This window comes from Cygnus atratus, chromosome 14 (assembly GCF_013377495.2).
Source record: "Cygnus atratus isolate AKBS03 ecotype Queensland, Australia chromosome 14, CAtr_DNAZoo_HiC_assembly, whole genome shotgun sequence".
NCBI classification, from domain to species: domain Eukaryota; kingdom Metazoa; phylum Chordata; class Aves; order Anseriformes; family Anatidae; genus Cygnus; species Cygnus atratus.
In genome coordinates this window covers 11,170,712-11,196,359 of record NC_066375.1, presented here as the reverse complement: position 1 = coordinate 11,196,359, position 25,648 = coordinate 11,170,712, and the positions used below count along the sequence as shown (strand labels likewise).

Genomic DNA, 25,648 nt, shown 5'->3' with positions numbered 1-25,648 from the left:
TTTTTTTGAACTTAAAGTACCAGTTACATTCTGCATTTGTGATCTGTCTTCTAAAATAATCTTATGTGTACGTGAGTGCTTGTCAAGCTGTTAAGGGTTTCTTGAATTTTTTTTGGTTTATGCACCGGCTCCTGCACCTGGGACAGGGCAACCCTGGCTATACGTACAGACTGGGTGACGAGACACTGGAGAGCAGCCCCGCAGAGAGGGATCTGGGGGTTGTGGTTGACAGCAAGCTAAATATGAGCCAGCAGTGTGCCCTGGCAGCCAGGAGGGCCAACCGTGTCCTGGGGTGCATCAAGCACAGCATTGCTAGTTGGTCAAGGGAAGTGATTGTCCCGCTCTACTCTGCGCTGTTGCGGCCTCACCTTGAGTACTGTGAGCAGTTCTGGGCACTGCAGTACAAAAAGGATGTAAAACAGTTGGGGAGTGTCCAGAGGAGGGCAACGAAGGTGGTGAAGGGCCTAGAGGGGAAGATGTATGAGGAGCGGCTGAGGTCACTTGGCCTGTTCAGCCTGGAAAAGAGGAGGCTGAGGGGAGACCTCATCACAGTCTACAGCTTCCTCACGAGGGGGAGTGGAGGGGCAGGCGCCGATCTATTCTCCTTAATCACCAGTGATAGGACCCGCGGGAGTAGTGTCAAGCTGAGGCAGGGGAGGTTTAGGCTAGACATCAGGAAGAGGTTCTTCACTGTGAGGGTGGTCACACATTGGAACAGGCTCCCCAGTGAAGCAGTCACTGCACCAAGCCTGTTGGAGTTCAAGAAGCGTTTGGACTGTGCACTTAGTCACATGGTCTATAATTTTGGGTAGACCTGTGTGGTGTCAGGCATTGGACTTGATGATCCTTATGGGTCCCTTCCAACTTGGGATATTCTATGATTATGATGCAGCAAATCTCAAAATATTTGGTAGTTATTTTTTCTACTCCATAGTATAGATTAAGAAATAGTTTTGAATTATGACAAAAATTTTCATTTTCACAAAAAAGGGGAAGAAAGCATACCCACACTCCCCTTGGGGGGAAAACAAACAAAAAAACCCCTATATTTCTGCTTTGTGAGATGATGACAATTCTGTATACAAGCCATCAGTTTATTCAAAATCTCTTGCTCTTGTCCCTAAAATATGTATGAACTTGGATGATTAAAAGACAAATCTTCTTATTCCAGAAAATACTCCAGTATTTGTTGGTACTTTAAAAAAGTCCTTGTGTTTGATTCTGAGATGTTCTCTTTACAGGTGCCAACGTTAATAGGGCTACAGCTAATAATGACCACACAGTGGTGTCTCTGGCATGTGCAGGAGGCCACTTGGCAGTTGTTGAGCTCCTTCTGGCTCATGGTGCAGATCCTACTCATCGACTCAAGGTATTCAGTTGAAACGACTTATTTATCATGGTTATTTCATGTATCAAAAGAACTACGTAATTGATTTAATGAAGTAGTGAATGTGCAATTTTAAATTAAGCATCGTATCTGATGTTCTATACCAGGGAGCAGAATTCATCTTCTGGCTTTTTATTTCCAAAATCTCAATTCAGGATGGCTCAACAATGCTCATTGAAGCTGCCAAAGGAGGACATACAAATGTTGTTTCTTACTTGCTGGATTACCCAAACAATGTTTTGTCAGTTCCTGCAGCAGACTTGTCCCAGCTCACACCTCCATCTCAGGATCAGTCTCAGGTAAGGTATAAGACATTTTTAAAAAATAACACAATAAATGTTGCAAGGAAACACTTCCTTTGTACCTAACTTCTCAAGCAACTTTAGATGCAAACAGAGTGGAAAGGAGGGGAAAAAAAAGTATACATTTGAAAATAGCAGAGTAAGAAAGTTGATTGGTATTGTCTGCAGTACATGAACTTTTTCCCATTTTCTTCTCCCAGGAAATGGGATAGTCCCAGACCTAGCGTCTTAAAAGTGTATCATTTTCTTGGTTGCTTAGTATTTTGTTGCTACAGCTCTAAACCATTAATGACAGTGCCTCTCAAATGTCCCTGCTGATTCTCATTGTTATATAAAAGAAATTATGCTGTATAAATTTATTATTCTCCAAGTTGTTGGAGAGGTATCTGTCCAGCACAGTTCGTTGATTTAAAAGCCTAAAGATGTAAACAGCTTTCCAGCTTACACTGTCCAGAATTTTTGTAATGACTAATACAGCTAACTGACATAAAATCCACAATAAGATGAATGAGAGTGGTCATGCCAACAGATAGCAGGGCATAGACAGTTTGGGAAGAGTAGAATGGAGGTCTTCTGTAGAAACATACCTTCACGTCAATGCCTCACGACTGGGTCAGTTTGAGAGTTTTTTTTATCTGACTGTGTGTCTGTGACTTTATTTTAAGGTTCCTCGTGTACCAGTGCATACACTTGCTATGGTTGTACCTCCCCAGGAACCTGACAGAACCCCTCAAGAGAACTCGCCACCTCTCGTGGGAGTGGTGAAAGGTTAGTATGTAGCTCTTTGGAGAATACATGCAGTTTGGAAACTATTAGGCTAGGGAACCTTTTCTGAGTGCTTACACATAGTATAGTCCACTCCATCAATTTCTGAACACCTGTAACGAAGGTAGGACTTAAATATAAAAGTATTTCATGTAGTGTATAGTTTTTGCTAATTTTCTTATTTACGACAGTATAGTAACACTGGTTACTGGGCATGCTTATCCTAAGTTTTTGGAAGAAAGTGACTTCAGTAACTGCCATAGTCCAGACTGATAAAAAACGTTAATAAACGCTATGTATGGTGTTAACTTTTGAATTTTGTACATTGGTTGTCTAGAATAGTTGCTATTTCCACAAATTTGTTAATATCAACTTATTTCTTTTTTTAAAGTAGCAGTGCGAGCATTTTGGCATCATAAAATGCCAATGTAGATCTACTTACAGGAGGACAATTTTTCTTCTATTAATAACAGTACCCTTGTAAGTAACTAACATCAGGGTTTTTGCTTTGAACATGGTTAAGCTGACTGGTTAAAATTATTTGCAGTCATTAAATAGCAAATTTAGCGTTTAATTTTCGGCTGTGGATGGAGTTACAAATTCTTCACTTCTGTTAAGTAAGCTCAGGAAGAGAAGCAGATTGTCAAGTGGAAAGTTACAACTTCTAGCAATTTACTTAATGAGTTTTGGTTTGGAGGAGGGAGAGATTAGATATGGTATACAAAGCTCTGTCAGATAGCTTCATTTAATTTGTTTATTCTTGAAGTGTTCAATGCTAAAACAAACTAAAAATGCCAGGAGCACAAATGAATTAAGAAAAATATTGTATACCTAATGGTTTTTAAGTGTGTGACCTTGATTCTCTCTATGCATGCCATGTAACTTCTAAAATACAGTTACTGTATATTTTTTGTAGGATATGCAACATCTGCTACTTCATATTTCATAAGAATTAGTACCAAAAGTGCCAAAAAATGAAAAGAATGTGCAACTTCTGGTCTAGATAACGCAGTGAAAATTATCTGCTAGCGTAACGTGCTTTCCCTTAAATAACTTTTGATACCAATGGGTAAGCTAGTGTTCTGGACATGCAGTTTGTGATGCATGGGAATTAATGACAACAGTTGATCGTCTGTCAGAAGACTAAAGTTGTAAGTTTAAAGTCAGATATTATTTAATCAAATAGTGAGATGCAGAAAGTTGATATAGTTTAAGAAATAGATCCCATTTAAAAAGAAAACTTATAGGAAATGTCAGTTCGTGTTTTAGGCATGTTTTTAGCAATACTGTGTTGCTGAAACTGGTACTGAGGGTTCTTGATGTTTCACGGTATGCTTCATGTGTGTCAGCAGAACTAATCTGTGATGTGTTACATCTGAAAAGTAGTGATCTGAAGTGTCATTGGGTTAATGAAACATCACTGAAAACTTTGTGTGTGAAGTTCTGGTATATCTAAAATGTTTAGGGGGAGAAAACATTTTTGTCATTAAAACTGTGTGGTCGTTATAAAGATACCACTCTGTTATTCTAACTGTGATAAGAACCAAAATTCAGCAGAGAACACTGTCTCTCAACTTCTGACATGCACGTGGCTTTAATATGGCAGACTTCATTGTTAGACTTGGCAAATGAGGAGTGAAAGAGGGTGCAAATGAAGAAAGACATATTATTGGGGGGGAGGGGGAGACAGGGATGGGGATGGGACAGACAGAACAGTCTCAAGTTCTTATGTAATGATTTTTTTTTTGAAGAAATTTCTTGCCTGCAGAGTTACAAATAAGCTCCTAAGTCTTTTGCATAAATTCTTGACTACTGGGAGGAAGGAGAGGAACACCTAGCCTTTTTTACCTCATCTCAGTCTGTTTTAGGGGTCTGTATTACTTTTGCAACAAATGCAGTAGTAACAACTCATTTCCTAAAGTGTAAAACTAGAATGCACTTGTGTGTTGTTATAAGTCAAATATGCTGTGAAACTTTTGAAGAATTTATGGTTTAATAGTGAATGAAATTATTCTTACTATAGTGAGAAGGCTTGTAGGATCATTGCCATGGAATAAACGTTTTGGCAAATTATTTAATTTTGATTTTGGCAACAGAAAAAAAACATTTCAGAGCTGACAGTGAATATACAGAGACAGAGGCACTGTGCAAATGTCATAACCTCATAAAGAGATGAAGAAAAACAAATGAAAGAAGCAGCAGAATTAGTTCATGGGACTGAAGAGAACTTGACTCGTAATTTAACTCATATAAGATTGTTATTAGTATAGTTCTAACGTGTCTAGCTTGTCCATGTAAAAGTGAAATCACAGTGTGGTTTTGTGCTTTAGTGTGAAAAGGCAGAAGATTGTGTCCTTGTTTTGTATTCGTTGCTTCCCTCACTTGAATGCAGTCAGAATTGCTCAGCAGTAATTCTGATGCAGCTGAACAAGGATGGTCTTTCAGCTGGAAAAATGAGCTGCAGTATTTCTGCAGCTGAAGGATGAGCAGGTATCTTCTGCTGCTAGTTGTCCTCACTGAGTGGGTAGTGAAGCACAGTGGCAGATGTGCAGCTTCAAGTGTCCCTGCATCTGGTTCCGTAGAGTATGCTGGGGCAGCTCTGTGCTCTCAGCCCAGCTGGCACGGAAGTTGCTTCCAGCACCAGCCAGCTCTCCAGCCAGGGTGAATACATTTTCTCCCTCTTGCTGTAAAGCTCTGGCACTGGAAAGACAGACTTCTTGCAAGGCACAGTGACTCCAAGTGCATGACTTAAGAAAGAACCCTTTTAGAAACCATTTCTCCTCCCACTGTCTGAGCCTAGCTGGCTTAATTCTTTGCCAGTTAAGAAAGGTTGCTCTTCAGGCTCGCTCCCTTGGAAATAAGCAGTGATGCTAAGAAACTTAATGTTTTGACTTCACATGGGCCATGTGAACTGTCAATTCCACTTAATGTAAGTTGTGAACACCATCAGGCTGCTTTTGTAACTTTAGGTGCACTTTTAAAAACAATTCTCTTTTTCACCTAAATGTGGACCATTTCCAGTATGTGAAATGGTTGAAAAGAATGCTGTCAAGTTGCTTGAAGAAACTAGTCTGTGTAATATTGTTGACAATGATAGCATTGTATATCTTGTAAACTCAATCTAATGTTAAATAGTGGGATCCACAGCTCCCAGCGTGTCTATGATTCTGCGCTGGCTTAGTCTTTCACAGCAAGCTTTTAGAACATCATTGAAAGTAATCACACTAGTGAAATATGGGGATGCTTAGGGAGTCCATGGTAAGCAGTAGTAGTGTTTTCGTATTCAAAATATTTGAACTGATGTAAGGCTTTTTTAAACATGCAGATTTAAGTTTGTTTTTTGAAGATGGAGATATCAGTCATCCTAGTTTTTTCAATATTTATTTCATAACTGATCTGAAATCTTGGTTATAAATTAACTAATTGGCCTTAATTGAGCGCTTAAAATTTCAACATGCTGTCATTCCACGTCTTCACTATTGTTTTTAAGTTGACAGTAACTTGCAGTGTTTCTTATTTGGAGAGCTTGGTTATGTATTAAGAATTCAACAGAACTTACAGACTTGTTATTCACAACTGCTGTTCACATCTGCCTTTGATCCCAGGGGAAGGAGATTAGAATCCCCTTAAAGTTAAATGGGTTTGGGGGATTTTTAAGCTTTTTAAGTGAGACCTTTAATATGCTGTTTTCTCTGTATCATCATGCTAAGTCTTACTAACAATCTAATGGCTTGGAGAAAGAAAAGCAAACAAAAACTTCTACTTAGCTACAAACTAAATATATGTTTTTTAGTCAAATATCTTACTTCTTTGCTTAAATACTGAGCTATGTACTGGTAAAGAACTTGATGCATTGTGTGACTTAGTTGAGAGATCCCAAAGTCTAATATGCCTACAAAGGTGGATAATTCTAGACAGTATTTTTTTAATCTCAAGAAAGCAATCTGTGCCTTTTTGCTAACTTAACTAATGCTTTCTCAATAGACGTACGTACTCACTCTTCTATGTGACTCTTTAGTTGCAGGCAGATGATTTAAACAAGACAGGCGTAGATCCACATGATCACAAGTGTATCAAAATTATTTTCATGATGTTTTGTGAAATTCCAATCTTTGAAAGCTTCTGTTGCCTGCCTGCCACCTACTAATTTAGTCACATCTTAGCAGTTTTCCAGTTAGATTCCATCAAGCCCCTGGAAAAAAACCTGTGTAATCAAAGCCGTGTAATCATTGCACCTAATTCCTGCAAGTTTTCTGTAGAAACAGTTGCAGGAGCGATAAAGATTGGCAGAAATACTACGTGGCTTGCAAGAGGAATGTAGTGGAATACAAACTCATCTGAACTTTCAGTCCTCCATGAATTATCCTGCTCTTAAAGAAGAGTTAAGTATGCAGTAAAACAGCAGAGCAGATGAATTTCTGGGGGAAAAGTAGATTATTTTTTCGTCGTCCAGTTAGCCCGATTAATATTTTGCGTATGTGGATTGACTGTTTCCCCGTGTCTTTACAGCTGAATTTCTTACTGATATTAATTATAGTTAAATACATAATGTTCTTGAAAATTCAACATTGAGCTCATCCTATTCCTGTTGAAACTGGTAAATTTTAATTGGAGACTGCAAGTCTAGCTTTAACCTTCCATTAAAAAAAAAAAAAACATCTGATTTCACTCTGATGTGCCAGAATAACAGTAGACGAAAAAAGCTGTAACAAAGCACTCATCACTGAAATCTTTTTCCATGGATTTATGCTTCCCAGTGCCTGCCTTTTGTGAAGGAAGGAACAAACTGAGTCTGGCTGTGTGGTTGGTTGGTTGGTTTTGTTTTCGTAAATTCTAGGCAATATTAGCTGTCAGGATGACATGCTGATTAATACAGGTGTATATACTGGGTATTGATTCCAGTGGAGAGGATGTCTTTAAGTGTACAAATGTGTTTCACAGTTGTTTTTTTCATGCAATCATTTCTGTATGCCAGAAAAATCTTCTGGAATTTAGCTGTTTGGATTTGCATCCACTCGTTTTCGTTTAACAACTCTGGAAATTAAGGAGCTGTCAACAAGTCCCAGAATTTAATCTAGTAAAAAGTAAAGTAAAACTATTGCTAGTGGTGACCGAGATGAAAACCTCTAATCTGAAATGCAAGAATAGCAGTTGCATTGACAGAACCTTCCTGAAGAGCATAATGGATTATAAAAAACAAACCTAATAAAATAATGATTAAACTTTGGTTGCTTGCTCTGAAGCACTTCATCAGAATGTCTGTCTTTGCCAATTTATTAGTGGTGCTTTCAGAGCAAGATCCACATTAGCCTTTGTTTATATAAGGAAGTTGCATACCTATGTCAGGCTTCCTGGACGCTTCCTTGTAGTGACTGTCCTCTAACTTGCAGAAGACAGCAGAAGTCCCTGTCTGCGCTACTGCTGGATGTTAGCAAATCTACATGGTACATCCAGTAACAAAGTCATTGGAGGCCAATAAGGTAGCTTGTTTTAGGTAGGTTCATCTGGGATAGGTAGCACTTCACCTGTGCTACTCTGTTAGTTGTGAAAGGACATAAAATCTACTACTTTATTGGGAAAACAAGATACCCTATAGATTAGATGGCGGGACTAGAAGAGCAGTTTCCTAGAGAATCTTAAGCACTAGGGATGAAATATGGTCTCTTATTTGTTCACAGGCAGCAACCCTGTGGAGAGTAAATGTGTGAAAGCAAATTTAAACTAGAAGATTTTAATTACTTAGGAGAGCCGAGAACTATAAATATGAAAGTTACCTTTCTTCAGTCTTGCTCAGAGCATCTAGGACCTTTAAATGTTACTTTATGCCAGAAGTCAGTTTTGAAAAAGAACTGGTATTGGTGTTCTCCACTGCATATTATTGGATGCTCAAGAGTTCGGGTACGATATTTGGGGCATGCTGATCTGGATGGATGGATTATTCCGAATCAATTTAGGTACTCAAGAGATTATCTACAGTGTACTGGGATAAGTACAGTAGATCAAAGTAGAGAACTTATACTTCATATTTCCTGTAAGTGAATAAGAATTCAGAGAAAATGATGGGAAGCTGAACTTGTATGCAACTTGTACTTGGGTAGTGTATGTTTGGTGAAAAATGGCTGAAAACGTTCATGGGAGAAGTGTGTGAGGCAAAAAGTAAAGTGGTGACTCTGCAGGAATGATGGTAAAAGCTGTATTGATGAAGTTAGGATGCAGAACCTGTGGAAGTATGGGAAACAAAATAGGTTCTGCAAATAAATGTGTGCTATAAATATATTGGTACTGCTATTGACAGAATAAATTAGGAAAGGATCATTTCCTTCCTCCACTGCTTTCCTGGCATGCCCATAACCACCCTGGATTTTCTGTCAAATGAACAATTCTTTCCTGTAACCTTGATTACCTGGTAGCGTGTGATGTTTGTCTAGCTACATCTAGGCATCCACTGGACCTCAGTCTTCAGTCTTTTGGGTACAAAATAAGTGGCCAAAACAGCTGCTTTAAGGACTAGATAGACTCCTTGGTATTGCTAGGTTTAATTTCGTAGTAGGTTGGTTGTCTAGATTTACAACCCACTGGAAAGGTAAATAAAAATACAAGTTGAAATAATTATGGTCTGGCCTGTGCCTGAAACTTTTAGTCCTACTTTCGAAAGTGAAATTATAAAGTAGTGTCTTGTTCACAATTATTTACTAAAATGGGCACCTTTTTTTTTTCCATGATATTGTAATACAGAAAAGATCTGAATAAAGGCAGGAAACACCTGCTTTCAAGTACTAATATACTATATAATATACTATAGCGCTTACAATTTTTAAGCTACCAATAGTGTCTTTTCCAGCTCTGTTTTGAACTGGTTGTTAGGATGTGAAGGTTTAGCAAATCTTTCTTCCTATTCCTCATCCTCTTCCATTATCCCCAAGATTATAGCTGGCAGCTATTTTCTGGCATAGAAAGAGTGATTTAGTGCCTATAAAGCACCCCTTCTAATCAATTAGAAGGTGATTGAAGTACATCTCTGCATCTTTTTTGGAATTTCAGAGCCTAGCTCTTCATTTGTACTGTGTCCATATTTGCATACACTTTGTGCTGTAGCATGCTGTGGGCTGTACTGATTTTTCTAAGTTCTGTTTTCAGAAACTTTCTGAATTTTCAGTGCTAATTCCAAATCTGAGGCACTGTTTGGACCATCTGATTCCCATTGTGAGACCAGCCTTTTCCTCTTTAATCAGTACAGACTAGAAACATCAGATCTTTCTTTATACAAGCCTACTTTGTCTCTGTAGTTTCTCCTGTGTTCTTAGAAAACTTTTCCTATGACAACCAGGCTTGTTTTCTCCCCAGGTGGTAATTAGTTGAGGGGGGACATTGTTGATAATTTATTATTTGAGGGCTTTGCTGAACTGCAATTTTTCTTTCCTATGGAGTGATGGAGGCTGTCCAGAACTGTCCAAAGTCATGAGAATGCTTTGTGGTATGATGAAGATGGTATAGTACTCTTAGGAACAGAAATAAACAGAGCAGCATGAAGTGTTCCTGTCTTAGCTGCATCTTAAATTATGTTTACTAAAATGTTTCTGCTAATTAGCAGAATTTGCAGAAGAGCAGCTTAGTTTCAAAGCATCAACGGACTTGTGTTTTACTGATTTCTAACAAAGATGTAGAAAAACATTTTACAGATTTTTGGTGAATAAATACATTTTCAATCGTGGTCTCCAAAACTTAAATTATATTTTAACTGTATGAATTAATTCACAATTTTTAAAATGAAAGGGTAACTGTAGACCTTAAATATGCTACAAAGTCAACTAGCCAACAGCTTATAACAGCCTTGAGCTAAGGATCCAGTAGTATACTAGCCAGTACAAAGGAAGTTATTACTAAACTTTGATCAAGTTCACTCTTCTTTTCACAGAAATTGGCTTGGAACTTAAAGACAAAATAGCAGAAATGTTTTGAGTAGGAGTTCAGCTGGAAGTACTGATCTTTCAGTATATGGCAGTGATATAAAGTAGCTAAGCTAGAGAAGAAGCTTGGTTAAGGGTGTCTGTCTTGATGTACCTACAGTTTTGGTACTGAACATACATACAGTTTGTGGGTATGGTAGTATATTTCCTGGGACTATTAACATTTTTGTTGCTTCCTTTAAATTCGGTTAGGCTTTGTTTCCAGTCCAGAGAATCTTTTTGGTGAAGGCATTCAGCATAGAGTTGGTTCAACTCTTACTTTTTTTCCTCTTATTAAGAGAAAATTCTCGTTTGTTTGCTTCTTGAATTAATACCTTTAAAAAAATAATAATCTGGAAGCTCAGTGTGTATGTCTCCCGTTTTGACTGCAGTGTGAAATGAAATCACTTGTAAATTAATATTTTGGTGAAGGAAGACCCAGAGAGAAATAAATTAGTGTTTTAGGGAACTTAAACCTTCCAGAGCTAGTGGCTTATATAGAATTTAGTTCTACCATCCAAACTTTCACTTAATTGCGTTACGTTCAGGTAGCTTAATTAATCCACAGCTGAAACTGTGCATAATTTTAATTCCCTTTTTAATGCTGAGATGTATGAGTGCTTTGTAAGTGTTCAAGTTCTGTTTCTTTCTTTAAAGCTACACATATTGCTGCTTAGATATGGTAAATGAGTGTTATTGCAGAAAATTATTTGATCGAGCTAAAACCTTTTACGTTTGTCATTAGAATTTCTTTAACTGAAGTAATAATTAAAATTTAAGCACTTAATAGATTCGTATTAGCAAGAACTGACTGAAGCTTTCGCACATGGCTTTCAGGACAGCAGCTGTGCTGCTTGAAGGCAGTGCGTTGTGAGCTTTCCCAGAAGCTGTGCTCAGGCATAGTGTCTCTTGGTGGATTGAAGATTTTCAAGTCTTAATAGTGAGCAGAATCGCTAATTTGTTACCAGAGAGAGGGAGGCAAGCAAGATGTTAATTTTCTCTCAGAACTGTTAAAGGGGTGCCAAAGCTTGAAAATATGTTTGTATACATTGAGCTTGCACTGGCAGGATTCTTTTGTAATGTAAAGGTAGAATGCTATAGCATTTGGATAAACCATGTATAGTGATCGACAAAATACTGATCTTACTGTAGAGTTTTCTCTCAAATATACAGTACTATATAGAGAGTACTTTTGTTCTCTCAAATATAGAGTACTTTTGCTTGCAACCTTGCTGTTGGAATTAGCTTCTAGAAAATAGTTTAACTTGCTCTGCACGCCCAAACAATTTTGAGAACTTAGTAAATTATTTAAATTGCTTTGCTCTTGCTGATTTCCCTTCCAAGATGCATTGTCATGGGTATCAGAAATCATAAAGGTTCCTTATTCCTTAAGATTAAAATAGTGGTGTTCAAGGGTGTATTAGGATCAATATTTAAAACTCCAGCATTTGCTTTGTCCTTTCTGTCTTAACGTGGAGTGTAGGGTTTACCTTTTTATGATTTGACAGATGTGCAGTGTTAGTTGTAAAGATTTTTATTTATTTATTTTTATTTTTATTTTTTTGGTGGGTGAGAGGGGAGGTATGGGGTATCTTCAGCATGGCATTTTTTCAAACATTTTTCATGTGCTTAGGTGCATCCAAGCAGAAGTCAAGTTCCCTGCAGGTAGCAGATAAGGACCTACTGCCACCTTTTCACCCATACCAGCCTTTGGAATGCATAGTAGAAGAGACTGAAGGCAAGCTGAATGAACTTGGACAGAGAATTAGTGCTATTGAAAAAGCACAACTTAAATCATTGGAATTAATTCAAGGTGAACCTTTAAATAAAGATAAGATTGAAGAACTTAAAAAGAACAGAGAAGAACAAGTACAGAAGAAGAAGAAAATATTGAAGGAGCTACAGAAGGTGGAAAGGCAGTTGCAGATGAAAACACAACAGCAGTTTACCAAAGAATATTTGGAGACCAAAGGTCAGACAGACACACCACTTCCCCTGCAGCAGCAGTGCCCACTTACAGGGGTCTTCCCAGAAGTGGAAGCTGATAAGGGTCTGCCAGAGGATAACTTTTCAGGGTTACCTCAGGTTGACACAATTTTGTCAAAAGATGATGAGCAACAACAGTCACCACCACCTGCTGAACAAATAGATTTTGTCCCTATCCAGCCTTTGCCAGCACTGCAATGTAATTTTTCTGGTAATTTAGGCTATAATGGGACAGAGTCTCTTGAACTTCAGAAAGCAATAGGTAATCAGCAGAATATAGGACAGCAGCAGCAAATTGCTGGGCAGGGACTGTTAGTTCAAGAACCAGACGGATTAATGGTTGCCACTCCAGCACAGACGCTTACCGACACTCTTGATGACCTAATAGCAGGTGGGTTAAGAAATATACCTCTTTTTGCATTAATTTGTGTGCTCAGTTTCCCTTTCTCTCCTTCCCTCCAAAAATATCTTGGGCTTTTCCAGTTTGGGAGTACTTGCTCATGCATAAAGTTCCTGATTAATCTATTAATTTTAACAGTGACTTCCAATTCTAATGTGAGACTTTTTTAAAAAAAAAAAAAAAAAAAAAAATCTTTTTCCAAACCACAAACCATCCTGTACTGGTGACCTGTTTTTTTTTTTTTTTTTTTTTTTAGACCTTTTGGCCTTTTTTTTCCTGTGCTACTTTAAAACTACTTTAAAAAGCCTAATCATGAGTTACTTGTAGTGCCCACTAGGAAACCTGAGAATGTGAGAGCTTTTTTTTGTCTTCTGTAGAATTTTCCATATAGGCTTATACCACACTGGATATATTTAGTGTACTGGTCATCTCTAGAAAAATACAAATTATTGTCACTTGTATTGACAAACATATCCCTCTCCATTCTGCTGGAAATGTTGCTACAGTTTGAACGCAATCTGGAGTCCATGCACAACCATTTAGTTCTGTAATGGCTTGTGTTTTCAGAGTACATTCTAAACTGTGATCATTACACAGGAATATCTGCTTATTAGATATAACATGGCAAAAAAAGTCCCGTTATCTCGATGAAAAGAAAAAAAGCAAAGCACCCTTCCGTTTGTTAATAACTATATGGAACAGAATAGAAGGTCCCGCACATTGCGTTGTGTGAGTCCCATTGTGGAAAAAATCGGTATCATTTTTGTTGACTTCATTTCGTATGTTTTACTAGGATTTGTGTTTACTGCTGGAGGAATAGAATCACAGAAAAGTTCGGATTGGAAGGGGCCTTAAGAATCATCTAATTTCACCCCCACCCTGTCGTGATCAGGGACATCTCCCACCAGACCAAGTTGCTCAGAGCCCCATCCAACCTGGCCTTAAATGCTTACAGGGATGGGGCATCCACAGCTTCTCAGGGCAGCCTGTGCCAGTGCCTCACCACTCTGAGTGAAGCATTTCTTCCTAATTATCTAATCTAAATCTACCATTTTTTAGTTTAAAATGTATGCAGGGCATAACCAATGTTGATTGGTCAGTATTTTTTTTAAATTCAGTGTTGTTCAACTTCTCTTTGCACCTTGTCTGCCCTTAAGCCCTTATTTTCCTGTCTTCTTTTTTTTTTCCTCTTCATAGTCACTGCTTTCTCCTCTGAAGTTCATTTCAAGGTTTTAGAAATGTGTGGTAAGACTTGCTAGCAGTTTCTGTGAACTTTCAGAATGGTAATTGCCATAATTGAGCTCATGCATGTCAAGGCTAACTACAACTTCGCAGCCTTCACTGGAAACCACAGTAGATTGAATAGCTGTGGTGTTTTGTATCAGCTGCCTTCAGCTATGTAGTTTTAATTCAAAGAAATCTTCTTGTGTTTTTTTGAGTATCAGCTGTTCTTCAATATACTCAGCTAACTTGAAAGCTAAAATGCAATTGGATTGTTCTCAAAGCGTTACTCAAGATTTGAAACTGCAGTGTGCAAGGAGGAAATTTTGAATGTATAATGCAAAACAACCAACAAGAACTTAATCTTTGAAATAGTTACTGTGCTGAGTTTAACATCTGGCACAAAACCGTGTAGTATATACCTCTTAAAGGTCAGCAGCTGTGCATTATATTCAAAATACTCAGTGCACACAGACCAAAAAATTGCTATAGTCAGCTGAGTCAGCTCTACTAATTTTGTTTCAGATGTATTACCAAAATACTTGTGACTTGTCAATGATATTGGCATTGTACCCTGTGACAAAATCTACCTTGACTTTTCATTTCCAGATAGCATAAGAAAATGAAATATACTTAACTGTATGCTCGGGGGGTGGGGGGAGAGGGGGGGAAATCTTGAGCAGGAAAATAAATTTTATCTTAAAAAAAAAAAAAAAAAAACAATTTTGAATAGAAATATTTTGACTCGAGGACCTTTAACAGTAGATTTGCTAGTTCCTGTTGTTCATTTTCTGATCTGTTTACTGGTTTTGTGAAGTAAATCTCATTTCAAAAACTATGTGCAGATAGCACACACTTCTAAAAATGATTAGATACAGTGTGCTTACAGATGCAAATCAAGGAAACTTTAGCTATCCTAATTCCAGATGCTCCTGTAAAAAAAATACTGATGTTGCTTTACTTTCTTAAATTCATAAATTTGTTTCAAAAACAAAAAGTCAGGAGAGATTTAGATAGAGTTTTTTTAAAAAACTGAGCAAAACTAAAACAATATGTAAATCATAGTCCTACTAAACTCAAATGTATGTGTATTTAAAAACAAATTGTAAATCTATCTAATCTTACGCGTAATTCTTTGATCTGTATTTAAAACAAACCTGATCTTTTTCTGCAAATTTGTCTATTAGTCATTAATTTTGTAAAGCAATTTTGAGCAGCAGAAAACGTTATAAAAGCTGACTTTGTGTGCGTACTATAGATGCTGGTTAAAATTGTTAAGGGGATGGGTGTCTGGTGTCTGGGAAGTCTGTCTCCGTGGGAAGATTCCTGTTCTCCCTCAGACTGAGGATTTAGTGTGCCTATGAAATATCTCCCTTGATTACAGTGCCACTGGTGGAACTACGTTAATGGTGGTGAGTGACACTTGATTTAGAAGAGGTGTGAACATTTTTATTCCTGTTGAGTATCCAGTTTGTATCAAGTCTACTTTAGAAGAACAGAATGTTCGAGTCAGCTTTTTGCCCTCTGCACTGAAATGACATATTGTTGCTCTTACCAGCGGTAGTATAAAAAAGGCAAACTTTTCAAAGCTTCAGTTCTGGCTATTTGTTTATAGGGAAGGACATACATTTCTACAAAACCTCGAATCTTCATTTTGCTAACTTCCTTTGACGACATACACAGAGTATTTCTCGTCAGCTAATAAAATAGCTGCTAGGGGCTGAGATGGTTGGTGGTAAGGTACAAGGTATTGAAAAGTAACAGCCAGTTGCTGGTAGGTGTTTATACCTGAGTTCATAAAAATGGTTCATAAAGCTGATCAACCTGCACCTGAGCTATGCAGAAGTAACTGAGCAATATTTGGGAAGTCAGGTAAAACCTGAAAACAAAGCAACTCTTCTTTTCTCTTCATGTTTGCTTATAATGGAAAGTTAGATATGCTGAAGTAAAAACTTTACAACTAATTTCTAATTCTATCTTTGAAGCTGTGATCTTTAGTCAAAATTTTAATTGGGTCTGCAAAAGAGATATGTGAACATGGTGCAGTTTAGAGTGGGAAAACGATAATTTGGATCACATCTTCCAGTATAAGAGCACATTTCTGACTTAATTTTCATCACTTAGTACAATTGTTTTTAAAGCATCTTGCCTTGCATTGTTGGAGTTTCATTGCTGTGCACATTGCACATTTGCCATAGGTTTTTTGCCATTGCACATTTGCCATTTCTTAGGTGGCAGTAGCTGAATTGATGCTTTCTTGCTTTTTATTTTTTTGTCTGTTCAAATGAAGGATTTTCTTTTGCTACTACATTTGGTCTGTAGCTAGAATATTAATGATTCCTGCTTGTACTCAGCTGTGGTTCTTTTTTTTTTGGGGGGGGGGGTGGCAGGAGATAGCATACTTCTATCTGCCTCTCCTCCTGGGAGTTCAGGTTTGTATACTTATATTCCAGATGTTTTAAGACACTTTATTAAATTTTATTTGGTTTTGAAATTCTGGTTGTGGTTGGTTATCCAGAATTGGATTTTTTTAACATAACTATTCTAAAGGTGTGACATGGGTTATTATTTTTAGGATAGCTCTTTGGAATAGTAGTTTACTAGGATAATGTGGAGTGAGAACTGTGATTCATAGAATGAGACACGGCAATATGCAGAAGAATTGTTCTCTTTGTCCTGAAAACACCAGTCCCTTTGAGGAAGGCAGAACTGGAATACAAGTCCACTGTTCATGAATTTACATGTTCATGGCATAACAATTGTTATGCATATTCTCCTTCAGACTACAGCTGTGATCACCTCTAAAAGCTGTTTGCTTAAGTTTGTGCCAATGCCTTGAGTCGTACCAAGACAAAATACGAAGTTCTTGCTTCCATTTGTTTTACTCATGCTTCTTGTGATTTATTTATTTTTCCATAACTTTGGGAAATAGTCATCCATGTTTATTTGAGAATTGTCTTAGGCTTCGCCCTGGTGCAAAGGAAGTCTCTTTGGAAAATTGCATGCCCTTCTTAAAACATGGGAAAAATGGATTTTGACATTGTCATTTAAGGGTTGGACCTAGTATAAATAGGTGTTTTTTTATTTAAATTTAAGTCTACAGAAGCATCCAAACCCTTTGTCACGAAATAAGCATTTTATCATGATCTAAGGTATACATTGTGAAAATTGATTTTAATTTATTCTTTAATCAATGCCTGGCTAGCATTGTTTATGGGCATCCTTTCACGTGGAAAGATGAAACAATTGTTCATTAGGAAGTAAGCTGCATTTTGAAAAGCTTTTGTCTTAAAGATTAAAGCAACATGTTTCCAAGTGCGTTAGAAATTCCGGAGTGGTGCTTGACGCTTGGAGTCCCTGGAAGTGATCTTCCCTTTGATCACTTGTTTTGTATTCTCCAAGCAGTCTTTCCCCTGGAAACAACATGATTCACCTCCTTCCCTCTCACTGGCTACACCTCATGCTGCTGTACTCTTAGAGTTGTCTTTGTAGGACTCCCGATTACTGAGACACAAGTAATTGCTGTGATCTGGATCGGGTGTGGTATTGCTGCTACTTCGGAAGACTGTACTCTTGCTGTTGGTATTGGAAATACAACTTGCTAAAAATCAGTCGTTTGAAATTTATCCTCAGTTTCCCTCTGGTCTGTCAGGCAGACGATGGGATTCTTGCAGAGGTCTGAGAGATCCGGTTCTGGCCAGGGAAGGGGATGGAGAGGTGCTTCTCCCATTCCTGTTGGAAGGGTTCTGTTCAGTCAGTAAGACGACAGCATCTCCCTGGATGAGTTTCACAGGACCAGTAACTGGCTTACGGTTCAGCGGTGGAGATGTGTAATTGAGGAGCAGATCGAGAAATTCGTCTGTCCAGTCTTGGTTAACTGTCTCAGTATCCTAGGATTCCATAGGAAGGTTTGTGAAGGTGCGTTGGAGACTTTATTGCAAGATGATGCTTTGAGTTAAAAATCTCTATATTCTGTAACCTTTGTAATTCACTGAACTGAAACCTCTGTGTGAAACTGGAGGTAGTAGTTCTTAGATAAGTTTTACTTTCCAGAGCACAAATCACATTGGCGTTTCCCTTAGACCAATTTCAAGCCTGACAAACATTCTAAGGGAGTAAAAAATAAACTTCAGAAAAAAAGAAATCCTGCAATTTTGTTGACACAGTAGTTAACAGGGAGGGATTAATCACTGCATACTGTAGGACTCTTGTTAGATTGTGTTTTAAAGAAGAGTTTGGGGTATCAGTAATATACAGGGTTTATTTGTGTTTCTGTTGCCTTCGGTGCATTCTCTCACTTGACGTTGTTACTGTGTAAGCGAAATGCTTAAAGCACACTCAGATTTCAAACGTGATGAAAATCTAAAGTTTGCAGGAAATAGTTTGACACTTTCAGTTATGGTTGTGAAATATAGAGAATTTGATGAATCTAACAGTGGCAATAAATGTATTTCGTTAACAAATCTTAAAGTGGCTCAAGTGGAGTCCCTCTGCGTGCACCTACTTCGAATGTCTCACGCATGCATACATTTTTAGATGCCATCTGTAGCTGCAAGACCTGAAAGCATTGAGTCAGTATCTTGTTTGAGTAAGTTTGATTTAAAGTAAGATCAGTCCTTAACAGTGTGATGCGGTATTTCATGTTTTAGAAGGAATAATTTGTAGAAACGCAGTTAATATCTTGCACTTCGGTGCTTTGAGGGAGACAGTTGTATTACGTGAATTCTCATCTGCTGCTCTAAGTAGTAATCCAGAGTAAGCAGATGAAGTGTGACAACTTCAAAACTTCTAACGCAAACCTGGTTTGTTCAGGAAGGTTGTAAAGTGAAGCGAAACCGGGAATGCGGATAGAATATCTTGTTGCTGAAATGTGGTAGCCACATGGTAATGTTTGTTTGTGACCGTGGACCAAGGAGAACACTTTAATTAAAGTAGCATTTAAAATTACAGTGGAAAATGGTAGCTTCCCACAGTCTGTGTTAACTCTACCCCCCATGCATTCATTTGTGCTTTCTCTCTTTCTGAACACATGTAAACTGAGCTCTCTACAACTTACTGCAGTCTGTATTTCCTTTGTCACGTGCAGTTGTATATGAATAGGCTTCATTAGTGGTATTAGAAGCCACGTTGAAGATTTTTCGAAGACTTTTCTATCTACACTGTTTTTATATGAATAATTATGGATATGCAAGAGGAATCATGAAGGCTGAACTATTTAAGCACTATTATTGGGAAAATTTTGCAAAAGTTTCTCTAAGCAATACACAGATGTGAGTTTATCCTTCATATTCCCTTGCCACTTGAAATGTTTGAACAGAAACAGGTAACTGCACTGCATATTTCTTACCTGCAGTTAATGTTTTCCATTAGTTGTTTGCTCCGGGAATACTACAAAGCAGTACTTATATTGGAGTAAGCAAAGCTAATTAAATATTACATCTAAAGAGGCTGCGCAGCATAGAAACTTGGCGTTCCTGCAGTACAAGTTACTTGTCAAATACAGATGTTACATTAACATGACTTACTGTAAAGTGCACTAGTGGTTAGTGCATTAGACCTTCCTGACAAGTAATCCCAGTTGAGAGCCTTTGATTTGAGTTCCCCTTGTAGTCCCAAAGCTGGAAAAAAACAAGGAAGGCTTGAAGGAGATAGGGAGGCTTGTAGCTTGTGTAGTCTTTCTATGGCTTGTGTAGTCTTTTAGCTGAGAAAATAGGAAAGAGAGAGGCAGGTAGCCAGATGTTTTCACTGTGTTACAAAGGCAGGCTAGGGTCTGGAGCATGCAATACATGTCCATGGGGATATTTCTTTGCTTGTTCTGTTAAAGCTTCTCAGCCCTTATATTTAAAACTAGTCGAATAAAAACCTAATTTCAGTTACCGGTTTCTTAAGTTGTTAAGAAAAAAAAAAAGAAAATAAAGTTGTGCTACCAAACTACTTTTGTCCCTAAGCTGAGAAGTACCTTCAGGATGAGGTCTTCTAAAGGCTGCGACCAATCAGTAGTAAATCCTAAGGAGCACACAGTCTACAGTTTTCAGCTTTCTTATTCCCCCCCTCCCCCTTCTGTCTTTCAGCCTTTCTGGGTTGTTCTAGCCCTTCATGGGTTGTAGATAACTCATGTAACTTTTGGGTTGTTATGGCACGATTGAAGGTGTGAGTAAGTCTGTCACTTGTCTTGCTTTGGAAACCTCCTCTGGTGTCTAGATGTGCTCTAACCTTTACATGAAAAACTTTTTAATTCCAGATTTATACTTTTTCTGAACATTGGGTTTGTATTTCAGTCACCTGTGTGGTTAGATTTTGTATATGATTGATCTCTAATGGTGACAGTTGCAATTTAAAAAAAAAATAACTAAATGTTTTAATTTATAATATTTACAGTCTAATTCATAAAATTATTTTTCTAAATTAACACAGTTTGGAGATAACTTTTATTACTGAACTGCTGGAAAGCTCCTTTACATGAGATACCAACTTTGTTGTTAGGACCACTTAATTTGTTTTCTTCCGCTTCTGTTTTGATACTAGACTGTTGCAGTTTTACAGGACTAAATTTCTCATATAAAATGTAGAATTTCTAAGAATGAATTCATAAAATGTTGTTACATTTCAGCTGTGAATAGCAGAGTACCCAGTGGCTCCACCAGCTCCTTGCACACTACGGAATCCCCTACACCTGAACCCTGCTCACAGACATCAAGTAACGTGGCGTCACAGTCAGTGCTCCCTATGTATCCTTCAGTTGACATTGATGCTCATGTGAGTAATACCAACTAGGCTTGAGTGGTTTTCCTTTCTGATAAATTCTGAAAATTTTTTATCTAGTACTGTCAAAAATGCTGAAGTTCCCTTAAAATATTTTTAATTTTTGACTGTCTTCTTTTCTTGCCCAACTCTGCAGACTGAAAGCAATCACGACACTGCTCTGACCCTTGCATGTGCGGGAGGTCATGAAGAACTTGTTTCTGTACTAATTGCACGTGGTGCCAATATTGAACACAGAGACAAGAAGGGTAAGCTACAATATCAAAACAGTTTGACCTTCAGCTACAACTTGGAACACCAAATCCCAAATAGGAATTCGGGATTCTTTGCTTCAGAAAATGGCCAGGGGTTGCAAAAATAATGAATTGCATTCTGGTACTTCATGTAGAAATATTGGCCATGTGAATCAAGAGACACTGTATGGCATTCCGTCCTTATTTTTGAAAAGAAGTGCATCTATCTGAATGGCATATTAGGCAAATTTTTGAAATATGAAGCACTTCCATCATGATTCACTCTCTGCAAAAGACCTTAGTGTCCTAGAGAGAGCAGCTAATTGGGGTAAATATCAAATCTTGGATGACAAAGGTAATGTTTTGCTTGTGGATAATGTCAGGTTGCATATCACATCATTCCTAATAATCAAATTCAGCAAAATCTCAAATCTCTTGGAGCTGAGAGAACAAAACCATGCTTCTCTTCCCAGAGCTGGCACTGGCCACTGGAAATAACCAACGTGCATGGTGCCGATTTGTTCACTGGTTGGAATGATATTAAATAAGAATTAAGTAGAAAGAGGTGACATGCCTAGAGACATGAATTGGTCAGAAGTTAATCCAAACTGATCAGTGCAATATTGTTCAGATTTATTCATTTATTTGAAGAGCCTGTAAACATATTTGGAGTTTGGGTCTGGAAGTCTCAAATTGTCAGAGTCAGAAGAGGGGTAGGAGAGGATCCAAGATTGTGGCCTATACAGGAAAACGCCCAGTCTGAGGAAGACATGTCTGAGCAATAAAAGTCACTATGAATTTTGCATTTCTGCCACTTACAGTTCTGAAATTCTCTAGGTTACTTTTAACATAATTTTTTGTTATTAGGTTTTACACCTTTGATCCTGGCTGCAACAGCTGGACATGTTGGTGTAGTGGAAATCCTTTTAGATAAAGGTGGCGATATAGAAGCACAATCTGAGCGCACAAAGGATACTCCGCTTTCATTGGCATGCTCTGGTGGACGCCAGGAGGTACAGATGTTTGTCATCCTTGAATGTTAATTCTTTTTTTTTAAACTGTTTTCTGTATGGTGTTTTTTTGTTGTGGAAGGTATAATACATCTTCCTTTTTTTAAAAAAAAAAAAAAAAAAAGTTTTTAAATTATATAAGCGTTACTAGTTTTAGTCTTTCCCAAGAAGAAAGGGAATTTATTCTTTTCTCCCTTGGCTGTCCTGGTTTTGTTAGCTAACTGTTACAACTCACGATCATTCTTCTGTCGATGTATCCCTAGAAGATGAGTAGTTTTGTGAAGGAGGTAGAGGCATTTAACTTCATTCACTGAACGCTACCCTTAGGAATCCTCCCTGCTCTCTAAACTTAAACAGTCGGTGCAGGCAGCCAAGAACAGAAACTGGAATTTTGTGTTGGCAGTACATGGTTTTATTACTAGATTGATAAATGCAGATACAATGCACAGCACATTCTCAATAGAAGGACACATTATACTAGTCTTCTAATGATGTTTCAGTTCTCTCAACAGTTTTGTTTGGACTTTAATAAGTTGTTTCTCTTCTTTTTAAACCCTTCCTACTTCAGCTGTAGTCAGACTAGCTTCGAATATACCATAGTAATGGCAAAGGATTCCATGCCAGATAAGAGTGATAAGTTTTGAAATCTGTAAGGACTAAAGTGATTGGACAAAACTGGAAAGTTTCCTCTTTGTCTTCCAAATCACAGTAAAAGTGGTGCTCTTAAATAAAATGAGATATTAATGTAGCCTGTGATAGTATTACTTATTAAACTACATACGTCTCTTGTTCTTACCTTTTGTTTCCTTATGCCAGAATCTACCTGTCATGTTTCTTGCTTAGCAACTAGCTAATCAGTACACCAACGTGTAGTACTTCACCAGAAACAGTTCAATTTTTTTCTCTTCTATTTCTCTTAAGCAGCTTCTGATCCAGAGAGTAGTTCTTCCTCATCCTTGTTCCATTAACATAAGTCTGATTTTTACTGTGTGTTTTATTGTAAAGACCATGTAACACAGTCAAACTTCTATCAAGTGTCATTTGAATTAAAGCTTTGGGAGTTTGTGAAAGACACTCAGTGTGAGACATTACAGGATTTGAATGTATCCATTGTTTGCAAACTTAAATTCACAGGAAAAGCTTCACTTCGAAGCCTTGTAATATTTGATTAGGTAAAATAATCTTTCTGGAAGACAAGTGCAGTACTGTTACAACCCACGTGGATTATCAGATACATTTGTTAGTTGATAAGTCTGTACAGTGACATGAAGGAAAGTAAAGATTGTACAGGAAAACCTCTATCCTCTTTTGCTCACCTTTTGACAATAGACACTGGTAGCAGACTGAAAAGTTTGAGCACGTGATAGCTATCATCCAAGGAAGTTAAAGAAGGTTAAGGCCGCATAAATATGTCTTCTAATGTGTGTTGTTTTTTCAGGTTGTTGATTTGCTGTTGGCAAGGGGAGCAAATAAAGAGCATAGGAATGTGTCTGATTATACACCATTAAGCCTTGCTGCATCTGGTGGATATGTTAATATCATCAAGATTCTTCTCAGTGCTGGGGCAGAAATTAATTCAAGGTAACATACCTAAGATGAACTGTATCTAAGGCATATATTGGAATCTCTAGAACTTTCAGACCTCCTCACAGCTTTTCTACACTACTGATGTTACAGTTTTTGTTCACATTACCTCAATTACCTTTTAAGTTGCCTTTACCACAGACAAACTTTATCTCTCTATAAATTTTAAGTCACGATGTAGTTTGTAAACCTACTCCTTCACTCTCCTTTTTCTTCTGGGATCTAGAAGCCAAATTTCCAGCAGAACCAGGTAAAGGAACCAGCCAAAGAACAAGGCAGCTTCATGTATTTGTTTGGAGACACTTTTTTCTGCAAAAGGAAAAGAATGTATTTAGTTGTGTCTCTCAAGTTTCCTATTTATTAACTGTAGGAAAACTAATATTTTTTCTATCACTACAGAAATGTATGCTTCTAACACACAGATGTAATTTTTCCTGAATCAGATGTAGCCTTGTTTATATGTGGTTTAATTCTTTTGTGTACTTCAGCCATCTAAATGTGTAAAAGCTGAAACACCTGTTACTTGTTTATTAATTTTGGTAGTCTGTGGATGTATTTACTCTGCTGGTTTCTGATAATCAATTCAGAATTGCTAGTGTTTTAGGTGAGTGTCTGCTTTTGTATATTTTAAATGTTTGGTTTTGACTTTCAATGAAGCATCTTGTTCCTCTTAGATACGCTTGCATTTCCCCGAGCATTCATTCAGTTCTGGGAACTGTAGTGTTTCTTTCTCTTTAGGACTGGGAGTAAACTAGGTATTTCTCCTCTGATGTTGGCTGCTATGAATGGCCATGTACCTGCCGTGAAGCTGTTGCTTGATATGGGTTCTGATATTAATGCTCAGATTGAGACCAATCGCAATACAGCCCTCACCCTGGCCTGCTTCCAAGGCCGAGCAGAGGTGGTCAGTCTGCTTTTGGACAGGAAGGCCAATGTTGAGCATAGGGCAAAGGTAAGTACGTGAATCACCTTTCTGTGTCACTTATTTCTCACAAGTGTATTTCTGAATAGTCATTTTTTCATGTTTTCCTATTACTATTTGGGCATTCATCTCTGTTTTCAGTAGTTCAGTAGCAAATTAGCAATGAAAGGAGGTGGATGTTTGATCAGGTGTCTTTTTCTTTAAAGATATTTGAACACAATGCTTGCTGATGAAAGATTAAATAATTTTTAGTAAATACTCCTTGCCCCTGTTGTGCAGGTTTAATTTACTGCAAATGAGAAATATATGAGGACTTATTTACAGTTCTGAAATGTTTGTTTTTTATGTCTTGTTTAAAAATGGAAGCATTGATGAAGGTGCATTGTATTGGGAGTGAAAGCAGACTGATTTTTCCAACTTAATAATGTAACTTAGATTGCCTCTCGCTCTCTAGTACCGGCAAACTTTTCAGGTGTAATGTTGGTGTGATATTCATCAAAAGATATTTCTACATCTGAGTGAAGTCTAGACAGGAAGAGAATCGTAATGCTTATTGTGATTCTCATATACAACAGATTGCTTAATCCACATGAACAGAAGTAGTGGAATCAAACCCTGTAAAACTAATCTTAAAATGTTAGTGCAGAACCCATGGTTTCAGTACGGTGACTTTCTGTGCCTCTGAAATATGTCCCATGTGTTGGTACTCTGGGGCAGCTTTGTGTCTTGTGCCATAAAGCTTAAGGCTTGTGTGGACAGCCAGACTGATTTCCCTAGCACAAAACAATTTTTGGTAACTCTTAAGGCTGCTGAAATAATTGCTATCCTGCCAGCTTTTGGAATGGCTGTGGCTGGAGAAAAGGGGATATGGATAAAAGCCAGCTCTCAAATGGTCAGTTGGCCTAAGTTTGTTTAACAGTCTAGTCAGGCAACTGATTTGGCCCTAGAACAGTCGTGCTAAGGGAGGCTAGAGAAATTGTATAAAGCTAGTTTGGGGACGTTTTTGTAGAAATAATTATCTCCATTTGGATCTGTTCTGACTTTTCTTTTAGACGTGTTGTAAACTTTGTTTTTGCTGTTGAGGTAGGTATCTGGCCATACTTAATACAAACCCAGGCAAGCTCTTGACT

At 37.7% G+C, this 25,648-nt stretch overlaps 1 protein-coding gene across 12 annotated transcripts in view; it reads left to right on the top strand.

Annotated features, from left to right (window-relative positions):
• The window catches only part of ANKHD1 (ankyrin repeat and KH domain containing 1), a 119,634-nt gene that overhangs the window by 68,572 nt on the left and 25,414 nt on the right, over nt 1–25,648 (top strand). For all 12 annotated transcript variants that reach the window (XM_035559631.2, XM_035559630.2, XM_035559629.2 and 9 more), the window contains 9 exons: nt 1,242–1,369; nt 1,543–1,686; nt 2,355–2,457; nt 12,034–12,777; nt 20,618–20,763; nt 20,906–21,017; nt 21,870–22,015; nt 23,451–23,593; nt 24,335–24,548. In XM_035559631.2, coding sequence (XP_035415524.1) covers nt 1,242–1,369; nt 1,543–1,686; nt 2,355–2,457; nt 12,034–12,777; nt 20,618–20,763; nt 20,906–21,017; nt 21,870–22,015; nt 23,451–23,593; nt 24,335–24,548 — 1,880 coding nt within the window. The remainder of the gene's footprint in view (nt 1–1,241; nt 1,370–1,542; nt 1,687–2,354; nt 2,458–12,033; nt 12,778–20,617; nt 20,764–20,905; nt 21,018–21,869; nt 22,016–23,450; nt 23,594–24,334; nt 24,549–25,648) is intronic.